Source organism: Pseudophryne corroboree, unplaced genomic scaffold, assembly GCF_028390025.1.
Source record: "Pseudophryne corroboree isolate aPseCor3 unplaced genomic scaffold, aPseCor3.hap2 scaffold_562, whole genome shotgun sequence".
Taxonomy (NCBI): Eukaryota; Metazoa; Chordata; class Amphibia; order Anura; family Myobatrachidae; genus Pseudophryne; species Pseudophryne corroboree.
Window position 1 is genome coordinate 305,519 of NW_026970161.1, and position 19,482 is coordinate 325,000.

Here is a 19,482-nt window from a genome sequence, read left to right on the forward strand (position 1 = left end):
AATTGACAAATGTTATACAGGTTGAGTATCCCATATCCAAATATTTATAAATACTGACTTTTTGGAGTGAGAGTGAGATAGTGAAACCCTTGTTTTCTGATGGCTCAATGTACCCAAACTTTGTTTAATACACAAAGCTATTAAAAATATTGTATTAAATGACCTTCAGGCTGTGTGTATAAGGTGTATATGAAACATAAATGAATTGTGTAAATGTAGATACACTTTGTTCAATGCCCAAAGTCACTAAAAATATGGGCTAAAATTACCTTCCGGCTGTGTGTATAAGGTGTATATGTAACATAACTGCATTCTGTGCTTATACTTGGGTCCCATCACCATGATATCTCATTATGGTATGCAATTATTACAAAATACGGACAAATCCGATATCCAAAATACCTCTGGTCCCAAGCATTTTGGATAAGGGATACTCAACCTGTATATATAGAAAGTTTGTCATGTGTATTAATTAATATAGTGTTATTGTTTTCTGAAATCTAAAGATGTAATAAAGATTATAAAATAAATATTTAATATTTTTGTTATATGCTGTATTTTTTAGATATAAAATATTATTCGTGTCAATATATCCTTAAAAATTATTGGTCAACAAATATACACAAATAATGTTATATCTTATAAGGTAAAAATACACATCGAAATATGTATTCACATTTATAAAACCAATATAATTTCAGATTTTCATTTCTAAATTTTACTATTGGGTAATTGAAAACAAAATATTATTATTACAATATAAATATTGTATTTACTATAATGAAAATCTTTAGATTAAGTATTATTAAATATCAATATATTTAATGTAATTTACAGTTATAACAAATGGAGGAGGAGCAAAGAATACATTGTTCCCTATCTTTAACTGAAGAACAAGAAAATACCAACCAACCAAGGAGACAGAGCGAAGATGATCTTGAAAAAAGAACGCAGCATCATGTAAATAGAGATTCACAGGAGGAAGAGGAATCGGCAGAGGAGGGAACAAGCACCAGGGCACCTAAATTCACAGATGATGAGACTGAAACTCTCATTGATGATGTAATTAAATTTAACATGCAACTATTTGGGTCAAAATATAGAGATGAACACAACCGCTTCAACATTACAACATGGGAGAAAATATCAAGAAATGTGTCTTGTGCAGGGAACGCAGAGCGAACAGTGTCCAGCATCAAAAAAAGACTCAGAGACTGCAGGAGGGTAACTAATAATAAGATCCAAGCAGGACATAAGTTACAGAAAACATGGGAGAAAAAGTGTAAGGATTATTTTCGGCTGGTACACCATGAAGAAAGTGCAGCACCTAGCAGTACAGGTGAATAAAATTTTTTTTTTAGATATAATAATTAAAAAACCAAATACATATATATATATATATATATATATATATATATATATAAGCACAGACCTCACAAGTAACAAAGGTACATGAAATCAGATCTTATTGCCGGTGTCCTAACAATGTTAACAAAGATGCTGTGTCCAATGATATATATTTCAGAGACAGGAAGAACTTCCTGCGTTTGAAATAAAAACAGACAGACTTGCCTGTCTGTCTTTATTTCAAATGCCAAGAGTGCAGCCTGTCTATGCAATATATATATATATATATATATATTGCTATATATATATATTGCTAAATATATATGTTCACTCATTTGTACTATTTATATTTTACATGTGCAGCAAAACAACAGAAGAGCATCAAAACAGTTTCAAAAAATAAGAAGGGGACTCCAACAAAGTCTGATTCATCCAAGAAGAAACATTCACCAGCTTTGTCAGATCCCGAAGGTAATAAATTAATAACCAATTATTATGTTATATATTATATGTATTTTTAATTACAAAATTAAAAAATATTAGAGATGTAAAAAATTGGGCCTTAATCAAACAATATTATGCTCAATATATATAAATCATTACGTGTAAACAGTTGCCGTAAAAAAGTTCATATTTTTTTAAATTTATACTGATTTCAGACATGGTTGGTGCTGCCAAATTTATATAAATTGTAAAAAATAATATGCACAGCAGGGAGAAGTGGATATAACATGTGTAAAAAGAATTACATTTGTGTGTGGTATGTATAATATGCATAAATTGCAATTTGACTATAATGAAGTCAGTTTTTTATATGTCCATAAATTATGACACACAAATACAATTCTATGTTATTTTTAATCTACTACTACTGCAATGCACATTGTTTTTCACAACTGCTGACATATTAGCTGCAGCAATCCACTATGATTGAATACATAATGTTTTGTTATACTCTTAGATACCTAAAATCCTGAAGGTCTTAATTGTTTTAAGAATGGTTTTTAATAAAGATAATGTAATTTAAATTTTTGTTACAGATACCATGAGCAAGCGACGTAGAAGAGTGTCCTTTAGACAACAGGACACTTTGGAGGAGAACATTGAAAAGGAGGCAAGAACCACAACGCAGGAGACAACTGTGCAGGTCACAGGCACAACGGCTCCAGAAGAAAATGTGCATGAGCACGGAACAACAATGCAAGAGGCTATTGAGAATGAGCCCATACCAAATTTGGTGGAGGCCACATTGCCTAAAAGAAAGGCAATATATCATCATGAAACCCTTCAAGAAAATGTCATAAGACTTAATCAAGACACAGTGCATGAAACAATGCAAACAACAGAGGAGGAATCACAGCATTTGAAAGGGACAACACAACATGAGGACACGGTCCATGACACTAGGCAAAACGTACAGGAGGATTCAAGGCATGTAACAGTGATAACAGAACAGGACAATATAGCACAGGACATCAGTCCAACTGTTCAACAGGGAATAATGCATGAGACTTTGCCAACATTGCAGGCGACCGCAACAATAGAGCAAGAGAACACGGAAACATTGCATGGGACAGGTATTATTTTTAAAAACTTCCTACTGTTAATTTTTAACATATAAAAAAAGAATTTTAGATTTTTTTTTAATTTACATGCAGATGGAAACCATGATACCATCAGTGAAAGAATGGGGTGCATGGAGCAACAAATGAAAGAAGATATACAGAGAATAGAAAACAAATTGGATAACATGCAACAGACATTGACAAAAATGCAGCAACGGTTAGATGAAATAACAACCACACAGCAGTCACAAGGAAATGCACTTTCTTCGATTACCTCGTTATTAAGCCATATGAATGAAAATCAGCAAATATTTAATTGTCAGTCACAGCAAATTCAACAGAGTATACAACATATGGTGGTATGGCAGTATGATTCTGTTACCAACTCCAGGATGATAGCCAACCTCCTTCAGCTCATGATCAATCAAGGAAGAGAAATTTACACCTCAATACCACAGACATCCGGAACAAGCACACAAACACGTGGGGAAACCAACATTGAAACACCACATCAGCAAAGAAGACAAAATACAGAACCACAAACAACTAACACTACAGATGACAACATGGCAAGGCAATATCACCTTCAATCAACAGATTTGGCTTTTGGGACATATGCACTACCGAATCAGGGAATAACAACAGAGGAGCATCAATTAAATCAAGGTGGGGAAGAACAAGTAACACAGCAAGAGATGTATGTAGTGTAAGAGCAGCAATTATCACATCAAGGACAGCAAGACAAACATACAGATGACCAATATTAAATTTACAATGGCCCTCATTCTGAGTTGATCGCAGCAGCAAGAAAGTTAGCAATTGGGCAAAACAATGTGCACTGCAGGGGAAGCAGATATATCATGTGCAGAGAGAGTTAGATTTGGGTGGGTTATTTTGTTTCTGTGCAGGGTAAATACTGGCTGCTTTATTTTTACACTGCAAATTAGATTGCAGATTGAACACACCCCACCAAAATCTAACTCTCTCTACACATGTTATATCTACCCCTCCTGCAGTGCACATGGTTTTGCCCAATTGCTAACTTTCTTGCTGCTGCGATCAACTCAGAATGAGGGCCAATAGCCTTGCATACAGCTTTAAAGTAATAACTGGTAAATTTGTGGCCCGTAATAGTGTTTGATTCTATGGGTGGGAGGGTGTTCTGTTTTGATATTAACTTTGTAGCTTTAGGGTGAGTGCCTGTGTATACGCAGACATGGAGACATACAGGTACATAGAATTGTGCTGAACGTGGGTGTCCGAGTTTCATTAAAGTTTGACCTTTTACCTTTTTTTACTTTTTTAAGGAACATCTGGAAGCCTAAACCGTTGAAAAATACATAGAGGTATACTCTACAAAGATAAAGAAATACAAGAATGATTTTATCTTTTCATTGAATTAACATTTTGACAGTTAACACATTAATAAAGATGGTTGAAATCTTAATTATAATTTTTTGGAATGTTTTTTGACAAAATGCTTAAAATAATTATATTTAAGTAATGCAATTTAAACGAAATATGTGATATCTGTTGTTACAATTGCCTTAATTGAAAACATATCTCAATAATAAAAAAATGATTTATTTAATTTTTTCGTGCTTTTAATATTTATATATATATATACATATATATATATGTGTGTGTGAGTCTGTCTTTACGAAATTTTTTTGAATTAGTACTATGTATTAGTGATTCATGGAACAGAGTAAATATTAAAGTTTATATTACAAGTGAATTAAATATGTTATGGGTTCAGATAAGCATGTATTAGGCTATTTGATAGAAACAACTAACTTGGCAAAAGACACTATCAGAATGTACCATGGAGATTGTGAATACATACACGCGCAATAATTAACTAGAAATTGCGTGATTAACTTATTCTACAAAGAGGAGGATGTGGTTATTTTATATGATGTTAAAGTAAAAAAAAAAACTTTAAAATTTTTACTTTTATTTTAATCAAACAAACATTTATATGAGATATAGCATTTATTTTCATAAAAATAAGGTTTAGAAATAATAAGCATGATATCAATAAATGAGGAATATTGATTGAAGATTGTTCATAGTATTCCCTGTTTGATCCTGTTGAACATTACTTTCTGTATTCTTCCAAAAAAACCTAAAAAATAAATTTAACATTATAACGTATCGTAAGTAACATTATTTTAGAGATAAATAATTTTAAAATGTCTAATATTTGAAAAAGTTACATATTACATATCACTTAGTTGCTTTTCAACTTACCTGAGAATATTATAATCTGTCATTGTATGATCCAGAGGATTTTCATACTAAAACAATAACCACTTTTTTTTTTCTCTTTAAAGTAAACCAAAAATTAACAGTGTTATGAACTTGAAACTTGATTAAAAAATTTGAAAGTGATAGTGACTAGGGACTTAGTCATATTTAAGATAGAAGGCAATGGAACGGAGAAATTCAACCAAATCCACATTCCCAAGCTGAGATATGCATTTCTGAAGAGCTTCCTCCCGATTTTTTTGGTCACGCTTTGGGGGGGTTTTGAGAATATTCAAAGACACTTTTTCAAGAAGGCTCTTTGTTACCTTTTGCTCCTTGTGAAATGCCATTACTACTTTGTAGAGGCCAAGTTTTTTTTCGGCAAGGACTATGTTCCACCTTCTGTGCCAGCCCTCCAACTTGTTTTGGGTTCTTGGAATACCACCAAGCATATTATCATAGACAGACCAAATGTGAGGTGGGAAAAGTGGGGGAGATCTTGTTTGACTTCTGCCACTGGTTCTAAAACGTCCCAAAACGTAAGTCTCCTCGAAATAGTTCATTAAAGGGGACACATTGGGTGGCATTATTTTTTTTACTTCTTCAAAGGCAGCAGGAATTTCGTCTGGTGGGAGAAATGCAAGTGCTTGAAGATGCCTTAGTTTCAAACAAAATGAATGGTCACGTCCATATTGTGTTGAAAGTCCTAAGGATTGGATTTTTCTCCAAATGTTTTGTCCGAGGTGAAACAGACAACACTTATGTGTGCTGTCTGGAAATACATCCTTTGCAGCTTGTATTGCTGCGTTTTCAAAATCAGTTAAAATAAACTGTGGAGCAAACTGAATGTCAAATTGTAAAGCATAATCCTGTAGATCTTCAAGAAATCTAGTGTAGCAATCTTGGGTCTTGCTACTCAGCAATCCATACACAAGTGGAACAAATCTTTGTGTTGATTCATCGGTTCCGATCATAGCATGAATGGAATAAATCTGACGGAATAAGGTTGGGCAAGTTTTAAATGTGCCATCCATAACCCAACAAGCTGCTTCATGAAGTTTTCTTAAGTTTAATTCAGTAGTAAATAAAAGTATTCGTTCATTATGGAAAGTGGTGTCCTTTGCCAAAAATTGAATGTCATCAATGTGGGACAAATGTTGTGGGATATCAATTTGATCCAGGGAGGTCGGTTCTGGAGGGCAATCTTCTCTCCTGGCTCTCTTTACTAGTTGTCGTAGACATTCCCTGTTGGGCATACAGGGAGAACTTGTTGATGGCATATCTGCAGTTACAGATTGAATGATGAGAGATGGGGGATCATTGGTATCCCGAGCACGTTGTTTGATAGCTGCCTGAGCTAAAGCCACATCAGTTTTCTCTGGTTTAGGGGCATGGTTATGTTCGCCATGAGTGTTCAGCTGATGCTGTCCAGCCACTATGGTGGTCTTAGCAAAGCAAGCGCAAGGTCCCGTCTGACGCTCCGTGCAGTGCCAATACACAACCTCGCCGCGCTGCTTGTTCTTTGCAAGAAGGTAGCCATCGATGTTCAGTAGCATTCCTTTCCGGGAAGGAACAAAACGAAAAGAAGCTTCTTCGGCCATTCTTGAAGAAAAATCGATAGGATATGGATAAACCACAGAGTACTTGAATACGAGTAATGGATGTAACTATATATCGCACTGTGTTTTCACAATCATTTATTGCTTAGAAAGAAGGAGGAGTTATTCATAATAATGTTTGGCTTACTGTACCAATGGAAATGTAGTATTTAAAAAAATAGGAAGGGCTAATAATATGAACATTTAAATTATATTAATTCTTTTGTTTGTTGAATCTAAACGAAATATAGTGTGTTTTCACAATTCTTCAAATGATACTATTTACAGAAACAAACGTGTTGAGATTTAAAAGGGGTTTGGGGTGCACAGAAAGTTAAGTGGGTGCACATCCATTACGGTTGATGAATGCACGATGGTACTGCCATTTTCATGAACGCTGTGAAGGATTGTAGGGCAGGCTGGGAGCTGTAGTGCCACGGCTTGAAGTAGCGGTTAGGGGTTGAGTTTTAGACGGGGAACATCTTAAAAAAGACCTGTATGTATAGACGGCATGACGACGCGCGCCTGGTTCTGTCTGTCTGGAATTAGCGGGTAGGGGGTCAGGCAGGAGAAGGGGTGCAGAGCTGAGACTGGGGGTGCCCATGCCTTCAGGTATGTGACTGCAGCGTGGACGTCGGGCCTGGCATTTGAAGGAACGCTGTGAGGGGTTGAAGAGCAGGCTGGGAGCTGTAGTGCCACGGCTTGAAGTAGCGGTTAGGGGTTGAGGTTTAGACGGGGACCGTCTTAAAGTAAACCTGTATGTATTGATGATATGAAGAGACGCATCCTAGGTCTGGGAGGCTACAATTAGCGGGTAGGGGGTCAGGCAGGAGTGGGGGTGCTGAGCTGGGACAGGGGGTGAGCATGCCTTCAGGTATGTGACTGCAGAGTGTACGTTGGGCATGGCATTTTAATGAACGCTGTGAGGGGTTGAAGGGCAGGCTGGGAGCTGTAGTGCCACGCCTTCAAGTAGAGGATGGGTGTTGAGGTGTAGACGGGGACCGTCTTAAAAAAGAACGGTATGTATCGATGAGAGGAAGAGACGAACCTAGGTCTGGGAGGCTTGAGTTTGCGGCTACTGGGTCCCGGTGTAAATGGGATGCAGAGCTGGGACTGGGGGTGCCATTCCATTAAGCTAGATGTCTGCAAGCTGGCTGTAGGGTCTTGAATTGCCATGATCAATACCATGGAATAAGGATCAATTATTAACCTGCAGTTCCAAGGGTTGCTGTGGCATCGAGGTAAGCACTATTAACAGGATGCATCTTTCAAGAGTACTATTTTTTTAATAGTGTGTTAACATTGTGCAAAAAATTCAACATAAAGAAATAAAAGGGGAGAGGAGTGGAATTGGAGTAGTTTGAAAAATAAGGGTGTACTGCTAATACTGGCGGTGGACTAAGGACTGGTAATTTCGGGTGGAGGATAACTTTGAGAATAGGGATGACAAGATTGAACCTATATGTAACTGTTGGATTCATTAACTGCCACTAGATGTATGTAACCATGGTTAGAGTATCATAAGGGGTTGAGATTTTTTAGGGGAATATTTTGCTGATATAAGATTGTTGTTTTAAGGGGTATATAACTAAGTAATAGGGGGAATATATGATAGAGGACATAAATCATTTGTGAGAATAGTATGCTGAAAGGGCACAGAGATAATAGCAGACTTGTCTGTGGTTTGATGAGTCATGGGTTTAGAGAGAAGACAAGTGTAGCCTGGACAAGATAATAGCTTTAACAATGTTTTTGCTACTGTGGTAGTTAATTGAATTATTTTACTTGGAAAGGAAAATTTGTAGACTGACGCCAGTGTGGCGGTGGGGAGATTTAAGAAATGACTTCTAGGAAGATTATATATCGATAGTGTATAGTGTGTTTGTGGCGGAGGAGGAGGAGGAGGAGGGAGAATTACGACATTGGTCATAATTAATACAAAAAAAATGGGACTAGGAAAATTAATATTGTGGTACATTGCTGTGCGGAATATGTTCAAAGTTAGGCTGAGACATACTTAGGGGAAAACAAAAAGGGATGAGGGCAGGCAGGAGTGGCAGGGGTGAAAGTCGGGCCTGGCAGTTTAAGGAACGCTGTGAGGGGCTGAAGGGCAGGCTGGGAGCTGTAGTGCCACGGCTTGAAGTAGCGGTTAGGGGTTGAGGTTTAGACGGGGAACGTCTTAAAAAAGACCTGTATGCATAGACGGCATGACGACGCGCGCCTGGTTCTGTCTGTCTGGAATTAGCGGGTAGGGGGTCAGGCAGGAGAAGGGGTGCAGAGCTGAGACTGGGGGTGCCCATGCCTTCAGGTATGTGACTGCAGCGTGGACGTCGGGCCTGGAATTTGAAGGAACGCTGTGAGGGGTTGAAGAGCAGGCTGGGAGCTGTAGTGCCACGGCTTGAAGTAGCGGTTAGGGGTTGAGGTTTAGACGGGGACCGTCTTAAAGTAAACCTGTGTGTATTGATGATATGAAGAGACGCACCTAGGTCTGGGAGGCTACAATTAGCGGGTAGGGGGTCAGGCAGGAGTGGGGGTGCTGAGCTGGGACAGGGGGTGAGCATGCCTTCAGGTATGTGACTGCAGAGTGTACGTTGGGCATGGCATTTTTATGAACGCTGTGAGGGGTTGAAGGGCAGGCTGGGAGCTGTAGTGCCACGCCTTCAAGTAGAGGATGGGTGTTGAGGTGTAGACGGGGACCGTCTTAAAAAAGAACGGTATGTATCGATGAGAGGAAGAGACGAACCTAGGTCTGGGAGGCTTGAGTTTGCGGCTACTGGGTCCCGGTGTAAATGGGATGCAGAGCTGGGACTGGGGGTGCCATTCCATTAAGCTAGATGTCTGCAAGCTGGCTGTAGGGTCTTGAATTGCCATGATCAATACCATGGAATAAGGATCAATTATTAACCTGCAGTTCCAAGGGTTGCTGTGGCATCGAGGTAAGCACTATTAACAGGATGCATCTTTCAAGAGTACTATTTTTTTAATAGTGTGTTAACATTGTGCAAAAAATTCAACATAAAGAAATAAAAGGGGAGAGGAGTGGAATTGGAGTAGTTTGAAAAATAAGGGTGTACTGCTAATACTGGCGGTGGACTAAGGACTGGTAATTTCGGGTGGAGGATAACTTTGAGAATAGGGATGACAAGATTGAACCTATATGTAACTGTTGGATTCATTAACTGCCACTAGATGTATGTAACCATGGTTAGAGTATCATAAGGGGTTGAGATTTTTTAGGGGAATATTTTGCTGATATAAGATTGTTGTTTTAAGGGGTATATAACTAAGTAATAGGGGGAATATATGATAGAGGACATAAATCATTTGTGAGAATAGTATGCTGAAAGGGCACAGAGATAATAGCAGACTTGTCTGTGGTTTGATGAGTCATGGGTTTAGAGAGAAGACAAGTGTAGCCTGGACAAGATAATAGCTTTAACAATGTTTTTGCTACTGTGGTAGTTAATTGAATTATTTTACTTGGAAAGGAAAATTTGTAGACTGACGCCAGTGTGGCGGTGGGGAGATTTAAGAAATGACTTCTAGGAAGATTATATATCGATAGTGTATAGTGTGTTTGTGGCGGAGGAGGAGGAGGAGCAGGAGGGAGAATTACGACATTGGTCATAATTAATACAAAAAAAATGGGACTAGGAAAATGAATATTGTGGTACATTGCTGTGCGGAATATGTTCAAAGTTAGGCTGAGACATACTTAGGGGAAAACAAAAAGGGATGAGGGCAGGCAGGAGTGGCAGGGGTGAAAGTCGGGCCTGGCAGTTTAAGGAACGCTGTGAGGGGCTGAAGGGCAGGCTGGTAGCTGTAGTGCCACGGCTTGAAGTAGCGGTTAGGGGTTGAGGTTTAGACGGGGAACGTCTTAAAAAAGACCTGTATGCATAGACGGCATGACGACGCGCGCCTGGGTCTGTCCGCCTGGAATTAGCGGGCAGGGGGTCAGGCAGGAGAAGGGGTGCAGAGCTGAGACTGGGGGTGCTCATGCCTTCAGGTATGTGACTGCAGGGTGGACGTCGGGCCTGGCATTTGAAGGAACGCTGTGAGGGGTTGAAGAGCAGGCTGGGAGCTGTAGTGCCACGGCTTGAAGTAGCGGTTAGGGGTTGAGGTTTAGACGGGGACCGTCTTAAAGTAAACCTGTGTGTATTGATGATATGAAGAGACGCACCTAGGTCTGGGAGGCTACAATTAGCGGGTAGGGGGTCAGGCAGGAGTGGTGGTGCTGAGCTGGGACAGGGGGTGAGCATGCCTTCAGGTATGTGACTGCAGAGTGTACGTTGGGCATGGCATTTTAATGAACGCTGTGAGGGGTTGAAGGGCAGGCTGGGAGCTGTAGTGCCACGCCTTCAAGTAGAGGATGGGTGTTGAGGTGTAGACGGGGACCGTCTTAAAAAAGAACGGTATGTATCGATGAGAGGAAGAGACGAACCTAGGTCTGGGAGGCTTGAGTTTGCGGCTACTGGGTCCCGGTGTAAATGGGATGCAGAGCTGGGACTGGGGGTGCCATTCCATTAAGCTAGATGTCTGCAAGCTGGCTGTAGGGTCTTGAATTGCCATGATCAATACCATGGAATAAGGATCAATTATTAACCTGCAGTTCCAAGGGTTGCTGTGGCATCGAGGTAAGCACTATTAACAGGATGCATCTTTCAAGAGTACTATTTTTTTAATAGTGTGTTAACATTGTGCAAAAAATTCAACATAAAGAAATAAAAGGGGAGAGGAGTGGAATTGGAGTAGTTTGAAAAATAAGGGTGTACTGCTAATACTGGCGGTGGACTAAGGACTGGTAATTTCGGGTGGAGGATAACTTTGAGAATAGGGATGACAAGATTGAACCTATATGTAACTGTTGGATTCATTAACTGCCACTAGATGTATGTAACCATGGTTAGAGTATCATAAGGGGTTGAGATATTTTAGGGGAATATTTTGCTGATATAAGATTGTTGTTTTAAGGGGTATATAACTAAGTAATAGGGGGAATATATGATAGAGGACATAAATCATTTGTGAGAATAGTATGCTGAAAGGGCACAGAGATAATAGCAGACTTGTCTGTGGTTTGATGAGTCATGGGTTTAGAGAGAAGACAAGTGTAGCCTGGACAAGATAATAGCTTTAACAATGTTTTTGCTACTGTGGTAGTTAATTGAATTATTTTACTTGGAAAGGAAAATTTGTAGACTGACGCCAGTGTGGCGGTGGGGAGATTTAAGAAATGACTTCTAGGAAGATTATATATCGATAGTGTATAGTGTGTTTGTGGCGGAGGAGGAGGGAGAATTACGACATTGGTCATAATTAATACAAAAAAAATGGGACTAGGAAAATGAATATTGTGGTACATTGCTGTGCGGAATATGTTCAAAGTTAGGCTGAGACATACTTAGGGGAAAACAAAAAGGGATGAGGGCAGGCAGGAGTGGCAGGGGTGAAAGTCGGGCCTGGCAGTTTAAGGAACACTGTGAGGGGCTGAAGGGCAGGCTGGTAGCTGTAGTGCCACGGCTTGAAGTAGCGGTTAGGGGTTGAGGTTTAGACGGGGAACGTCTTAAAAAAGACCTGTATGCATAGACGGCATGACGACGCGCGCCTGGGTCTGTCCGCCTGGAATTAGCGGGCAGGGGGTCAGGCAGGAGAAGGGGTGCAGAGCTGAGACTGGGGGTGCCCATGCCTTCAGGTATGTGACTGCAGGGTGGACGTCGGGCCTGGCATTTGAAGGGACGCTGTGAGGGGCTGAAGGGCAGGCTGGGAGCTGTAGTGCCACGGCTTGAAGTAGCGGTTAGGGGTTGAGGTTTAGACGGGGAACGTCTTAAAAAAGACCTGTATGCATAGACGGCATGACGACGCGCGCCTGGGTCTGTCCGCCTGGAATTAGCGGGCAGGGGGTCAGGCAGGAGAAGGGGTGCAGAGCTGAGACTGGGGGTGCCCATGCCTTCAGGTATGTGACTGCAGGGTGGACGTCGGGCCTGGCATTTGAAGGGACGCTGTGAGGGGTTGAAGGGCAGGCTGGGAGCTGTAGTGCCACGGCTTGAAGTAGCGGTTAGGGGTTGAGGTTTAGACGGGGAACGTCTTAAAAAAGACCTGTATGCATAGACGGCATGACGACGCGCGCCTGGTCTGTCCGCCTGGAATTAGCGGGCAGGGGGTCAGGCAGGAGAAGGGGTGCAGAGCTGAGACTGGGGGTGCCCATGCCTTCAGGTATGTGACTGCAGGGTGGACGTCGGGCCTGGCATTTGAAGGGACGCTGTGAGGGGCTGAAGGGCAGGCTGGGAGCTGTAGTGCCACGGCTTGAAGTAGCGGTTAGGGGTTGAGGTTTAGACGGGGAACGTCTTAAAAAAGACCTGTATGCATAGACGGCATGACGACGCGCACCTGGGTCTGTCCGCCTGGAATTAGCGGGCAGGGGGTCAGGCAGGAGAAGGGGTGCAGAGCTGAGACTGGGGGTGCCCATGCCTTCAGGTATGTGACTGCAGGGTGGACGTCGGGCCTGGCATTTGAAGGGACGCTGTGAGGGGCTGAAGGGCAGGCTGGGAGCTGTAGTGCCACGGCTTGAAGTAGCGGTTAGGGGTTGAGGTTTAGACGGGGAACGTCTTAAAAAAGACCTGTATGCATAGACGGCATGACGACGCGCGCCTGGGTCTGTCCGCCTGGAATTAGCGGGCAGGGGGTCAGGCAGGAGAAGGGGTGCAGAGCTGAGACTGGGGGTGCCCATGCCTTCAGGTATGTGACTGCAGGGTGGACGTCGGGCCTGGCATTTGAAGGGACGCTGTGAGGGGCTGAAGGGCAGGCTGGGAGCTGTAGTGCCACGGCTTGAAGTAGCGGTTAGGGGTTGAGGTTTAGACGGGGAACGTCTTAAAAAAGACCTGTATGCATAGACGGCATGACGACGCGCGCCTGGGTCTGTCCGCCTGGAATTAGCGGGCAGGGGGTCAGGCAGGAGAAGGGGTGCAGAGCTGAGACTGGGGGTGCCCATGCCTTCAGGTATGTGACTGCAGGGTGGACGTCGGGCCTGGCATTTGAAGGGACGCTGTGAGGGGCTGAAGGGCAGGCTGGGAGCTGTAGTGCCACGGCTTGAAGTAGCGGTTAGGGGTTGAGGTTTAGACGGGGAACGTCTTAAAAAAGACCTGTATGCATAGACGGCATGACGACGCGCGCCTGGGTCTGTCCGCCTGGAATTAGCGGGCAGGGGGTCAGGCAGGAGAAGGGGTGCAGAGCTGAGACTGGGGGTGCCCATGCCTTCAGGTATGTGACTGCAGGGTGGACGTCGGGCCTGGCATTTGAAGGGACGCTGTGAGGGGCTGAAGGGCAGGCTGGGAGCTGTAGTGCCACGGCTTGAAGTAGCGGTTAGGGGTTGAGGTTTAGACGGGGAACGTCTTAAAAAAGACCTGTATGCATAGACGGCATGACGACGCGCGCCTGGGTCTGTCCGCCTGGAATTAGCGGGCAGGGGGTCAGGCAGGAGAAGGGGTGCAGAGCTGAGACTGGGGGTGCCCATGCCTTCAGGTATGTGACTGCAGGGTGGACGTCGGGCCTGGCATTTGAAGGGACGCTGTGAGGGGCTGAAGGGCAGGCTGGGAGCTGTAGTGCCACGGCTTGAAGTAGCGGTTAGGGGTTGAGGTTTAGACGGGGAACGTCTTAAAAAAGACCTGTATGCATAGACGGCATGACGACGCGCGCCTGGGTCTGTCCGCCTGGAATTAGCGGGCAGGGGGTCAGGCAGGAGAAGGGGTGCAGAGCTGAGACTGGGGGTGCCCATGCCTTCAGGTATGTGACTGCAGGGTGGACGTCGGGCCTGGCATTTGAAGGGACGCTGTGAGGGGCTGAAGGGCAGGCTGGGAGCTGTAGTGCCACGGCTTGAAGTAGCGGTTAGGGGTTGAGGTTTAGACGGGGAACGTCTTAAAAAAGACCTGTATGCATAGACGGCATGACGACGCGCGCCTGGGTCTGTCCGCCTGGAATTAGCGGGCAGGGGGTCAGGCAGGAGAAGGGGTGCAGAGCTGAGACTGGGGGTGCCCATGCCTTCAGGTATGTGACTGCAGGGTGGACGTCGGGCCTGGCATTTGAAGGGACGCTGTGAGGGGCTGAAGGGCAGGCTGGGAGCTGTAGTGCCACGGCTTGAAGTAGCGGTTAGGGGTTGAGGTTTAGACGGGGAACGTCTTAAAAAAGACCTGTATGCATAGACGGCATGACGACGCGCGCCTGGGTCTGTCCGCCTGGAATTAGCGGGCAGGGGGTCAGGCAGGAGAAGGGGTGCAGAGCTGAGACTGGGGGTGCCCATGCCTTCAGGTATGTGACTGCAGGGTGGACGTCGGGCCTGGCATTTGAAGGGACGCTGTGAGGGGCTGAAGGGCAGGCTGGGAGCTGTAGTGCCACGGCTTGAAGTAGCGGTTAGGGGTTGAGGTTTAGACGGGGAACGTCTTAAAAAAGACCTGTATGCATAGACGGCATGACGACGCGCGCCTGGGTCTGTCCGCCTGGAATTAGCGGGCAGGGGGTCAGGCAGGAGAAGGGGTGCAGAGCTGAGACTGGGGGTGCCCATGCCTTCAGGTATGTGACTGCAGGGTGGACGTCGGGCCTGGCATTTGAAGGGACGCTGTGAGGGGCTGAAGGGCAGGCTGGGAGCTGTAGTGCCACGGCTTGAAGTAGCGGTTAGGGGTTGAGGTTTAGACGGGGAACGTCTTAAAAAAGACCTGTATGCATAGACGGCATGACGACGCGCGCCTGGGTCTGTCCGCCTGGAATTAGCGGGCAGGGGGTCAGGCAGGAGAAGGGGTGCAGAGCTGAGACTGGGGGTGCCCATGCCTTCAGGTATGTGACTGCAGGGTGGACGTCGGGCCTGGCATTTGAAGGGACGCTGTGAGGGGCTGAAGGGCAGGCTGGGAGCTGTAGTGCCACGGCTTGAAGTAGCGGTTAGGGGTTGAGGTTTAGACGGGGAACGTCTTAAAAAAGACCTGTATGCATAGACGGCATGACAACGCGCGCCTGGGTCTGTCCGCCTGGAATTAGCGGGCAGGGGGTCAGGCAGGAGAAGGGGTGCAGAGCTGAGACTGGGGGTGCCCATGCCTTCAGGTATGTGACTGCAGGGTGGACGTCGGGCCTGGCATTTGAAGGGACGCTGTGAGGGGCTGAAGGGCAGGCTGGGAGCTGTAGTGCCACGGCTTGAAGTAGCGGTTAGGGGTTGAGGTTTAGACGGGGAACGTCTTAAAAAAGACCTGTATGCATAGACGGCATGACGACGCGCGCCTGGGTCTGTCCGCCTGGAATTAGCGGGCAAAGGGTCAGGCAGGAGAAGGGGTGCAGAGCTGAGACTGGGGGTGCCCATGCCTTCAGGTATGTGACTGCAGGGTGGACGTCGGGCCTGGCATTTGAAGGGACGCTGTGAGGGGCTGAAGGGCAGGCTGGGAGCTGTAGTGCCACGGCTTGAAGTAGCGGTTAGGGGTTGAGGTTTAGACGGGGAACGTCTTAAAAAAGACCTGTATGCATAGACGGCATGACGACGCGCGCCTGGGTCTGTCCGCCTGGAATTAGCGGGCAGGGGGTCAGGCAGGAGAAGGGGTGCAGAGCTGAGACTGGGGGTGCCCATGCCTTCAGGTATGTGACTGCAGGGTGGACGTCGGGCCTGGCATTTGAAGGGACGCTGTGAGGGGCTGAAGGGCAGGCTGGGAGCTGTAGTGCCACGGCTTGAAGTAGCGGTTAGGGGTTGAGGTTTAGACGGGGAACGTCTTAAAAAAGACCTGTATGCATAGACGGCATGACGACGCGCGCCTGGGTCTGTCCGTCTGGAATTAGCGGGCAGGGGGTCAGGCAGGAGAAGGGGTGCAGAGCTGAGACTGGGGGTGCCCATGCCTTCAGGTATGTGACTGCAGGGTGGACGTCGGGCCTGGCATTTGAAGGGACGCTGTGAGGGGCTGAAGGGCAGGCTGGGAGCTGTAGTGCCACGGCTTGAAGTAGCGGTTAGGGGTTGAGGTTTATACGGGGAACGTCTTAAAAAAGACCTGTATGCATAGACGGCATGACGATGCGCGCCTGGGTCTGTCCGCCTGGAATTAGCGGGCAGGGGGTCAGGCAGGAGAAGGGGTGCAGAGCTGAGACTGGGGGTGCCCATGCCTTCAGGTATGTGACTGCAGGGTGGACGTCGGGCCTGGCATTTGAAGGGACGCTGTGAGGGGCTGAAGGGCAGGCTGGGAGCTGTAGTGCCACGGCTTGAAGTAGCGGTTAGGGGTTGAGGTTTAGACGGGGAACGTCTTAAAAAAGACCTGTATGCATAGACGGCATGACGACGCGCGCCTGGGTCTGTCCGCCTGGAATTAGCGGGCAGGGGGTCAGGCAGGAGAAGGGGTGCAGAGCTGAGACTGGGGGTGCCCATGCCTTCAGGTATGTGACTGCAGGGTGGACGTCGGGCCTGGCATTTGAAGGGACGCTGTGAGGGGCTGAAGGGCAGGTTGGGAGCTGTAGTGCCACGGCTTGAAGTAGCGGTTAGGGGTTGAGGTTTAGACGGGGAACGTCTTAAAAAAGACCTGTATGCATAGACGGCATGACGACGCGCGCCTGGGTCTGTCCGCCTGGAATTAGCGGGCAGGGGGTCAGGCAGGAGAAGGGGTGCAGAGCTGAGACTGGGGGTGCCCATGCCTTCAGGTATGTGACTGCAGGGTGGACGTCGGGCCTGGCATTTGAAGGGACGCTGTGAGGGGCTGAAGGGCAGGCTGGGAGCTGTAGTGCCACGGCTTGAAGTAGCGGTTAGGGGTTGAGGTTTAGACGGGGAACGTCTTAAAAAAGACCTGTATGCATAGACGGCATGACGACGCGCGCCTGGGTCTGTCCGCCTGGAATTAGCGGGCAGGGGGTCAGGCAGGAGAAGGGGTGCAGAGCTGAGACTGGGGGTGCCCATGCCTTCAGGTATGTGACTGCAGGGTGGACGTCGGGCCTGGCATTTGAAGGGACGCTGTGAGGGGCTGAAGGGCAGGCTGGGAGCTGTAGTGCCACGGCTTGAAGTAGCGGTTAGGGGTTGAGGTTTAGACGGGGAACGTCTTAAAAAAGACCTGTATGCATAGACGGCATGACGACGCGCGCCTGGGTCTGTCCGCCTGGAATTAGCGGGCAGGGGGTCAGGCAGGAGAAGGGGTGCAGAGCTGAGACTGGGGGTGCCCATGCCTTCAGGTATGTGACTGCAGGGTGGACGTCGGGCCTGGCATTTGAAGGGACGCTGTGAGGGGCTGAAGGGCAGGCTGGGAGCTGTAGTGCCACGGCTTGAAGTAGCGGTTAGGGGTTGAGGTTTAGACGGGGAACGTCTTAAAAAAGACCTGTATGCATAGACGGCATGACGACGCGCGCCTGGGTCTGTCCGCCTGGAATTAGCGGGCAGGGGGTCAGGCAGGAGAAGGGGTGCAGAGCTGAGACTGGGGGTGCCCATGCCTTCAGGTATGTGACTGCAGGGTGGACGTCGGGCCTGGCATTTGAAGGGACGCTGTGAGGGGCTGAAGGGCAGGCTGGGAGCTGTAGTGCCACGGCTTGAAGTAGCGGTTAGGGGTTGAGGTTTAGACGGGGAACGTCTTAAAAAAGACCTGTATGCATAGACGGCATGACGACGCGCGCCTGGGTCTGTCCGCCTGGAATTAGCGGGCAGGGGGTCAGGCAGGAGAAGGGGTGCAGAGCTGAGACTGGGGGTGCCCATGCCTTCAGGTATGTGACTGCAGGGTGGACGTCGGGCCTGGCATTTGAAGGGACGCTGTGAGGGGCTGAAGGGCAGGCTGGGAGCTGTAGTGCCACGGCTTGAAGTAGCGGTTAGGGGTTGAGGTTTAGACGGGGAACGTCTTAAAAAAGACCTGTATGCATAGACGGCATGACGACGCGCGCCTGGGTCTGTCCGCCTGGAATTAGCGGGCAGGGGGTCAGGCAGGAGAAGGGGTGCAGAGCTGAGACTGGGGGTGCCCATGCCTTCAGGTATGTGACTGCAGGGTGGACGTCGGGCCTGGCATTTGAAGGGACGCTGTGAGGGGCTGAAGGGCAGGCTGGGAGCTGTAGTGCCACGGCTTGAAGTAGCGGTTAGGGGTTGAGGTTTAGACGGGGAACAAATTGGTATCGATGTTTTAAATTTCGATCTTCCTTTTGTCGTTTCAAATATTAGCGATCCACTTGGTGTAGATTATACTTATTGTCGATTATATATACATTCGATTTCTGATTGTCGATCATTTGTTTTGTCGACCTATTGGTTGTCGATCACATATACATTCGATTATTATTAGTCGATGTTATTATTGTCGACCTATTCTGATTCGATGAAAGATGAGCCGGCCATGTTGTTAGTCGATGTTATTATTGTCGACCTATTCTGATTCGATGACAGATGTGCCGGCCATGTTGTTAGTCGATCCATTAACATGTAGATGTATAATAACATTCGATGTTTATATTGCCGAACAAATACCATGTCTTGTTTTAATATGTCGACATTATATACCTGTCTATATGAATAATTCGATATAGTTCATGTCTACATAGTGCATTGGCCGACATTCATAATGTCTACCTTCAGTTACTGTCGATGTAAAATGTGCCGATCTAAAAGCTATGCCGAAGTACCGTTGCCGATCAAATGATTGTCGATGATCATGCTTCCGACTTTCCATACCACACCCGATTTCATAATAGTGATGATGTCACAATGGTGAAGATATCATAATTGTGATGATGATGATGATGATGAT

The 19,482-nt window shown here is 46.2% G+C and overlaps 1 protein-coding gene across 1 annotated transcript; it reads left to right on the forward strand.

Annotated features, from left to right (window-relative positions):
* Positions 1 to 846: 846 nt before the first annotated feature.
* LOC135032966 (uncharacterized) lies at positions 847 to 4,319 on the forward strand. Its single transcript, XM_063954139.1, has 5 exons — positions 847 to 1,339; positions 1,711 to 1,818; positions 2,388 to 2,924; positions 3,006 to 3,578; positions 4,220 to 4,319. Exons 1-5 carry the CDS (start codon positions 847 to 849, stop codon positions 4,243 to 4,245), a joined length of 1,737 nt encoding a protein of 578 aa, XP_063810209.1. The 3' UTR covers positions 4,246 to 4,319.
* Positions 4,320 to 19,482: the final 15,163 nt, after the last annotated feature.

Excerpts from the sequence above, each read along its gene's own strand:
- LOC135032966 (XM_063954139.1), top strand. The coding sequence starts at position 847 with ATGGAGGAGGAGCAAAGAATACATTGTTCCCTATCTTTAACTGAAGAA. Across the intron at positions 1,340-1,710 it reads TGCAGCACCTAGCAGTACAG|CAAAACAACAGAAGAGCATC; the intron begins GTGAATAAAATT and ends TTACATGTGCAG. Across the intron at positions 2,925-3,005 it reads GGAAACATTGCATGGGACAG|ATGGAAACCATGATACCATC; the intron begins GTATTATTTTTA and ends ATTTACATGCAG.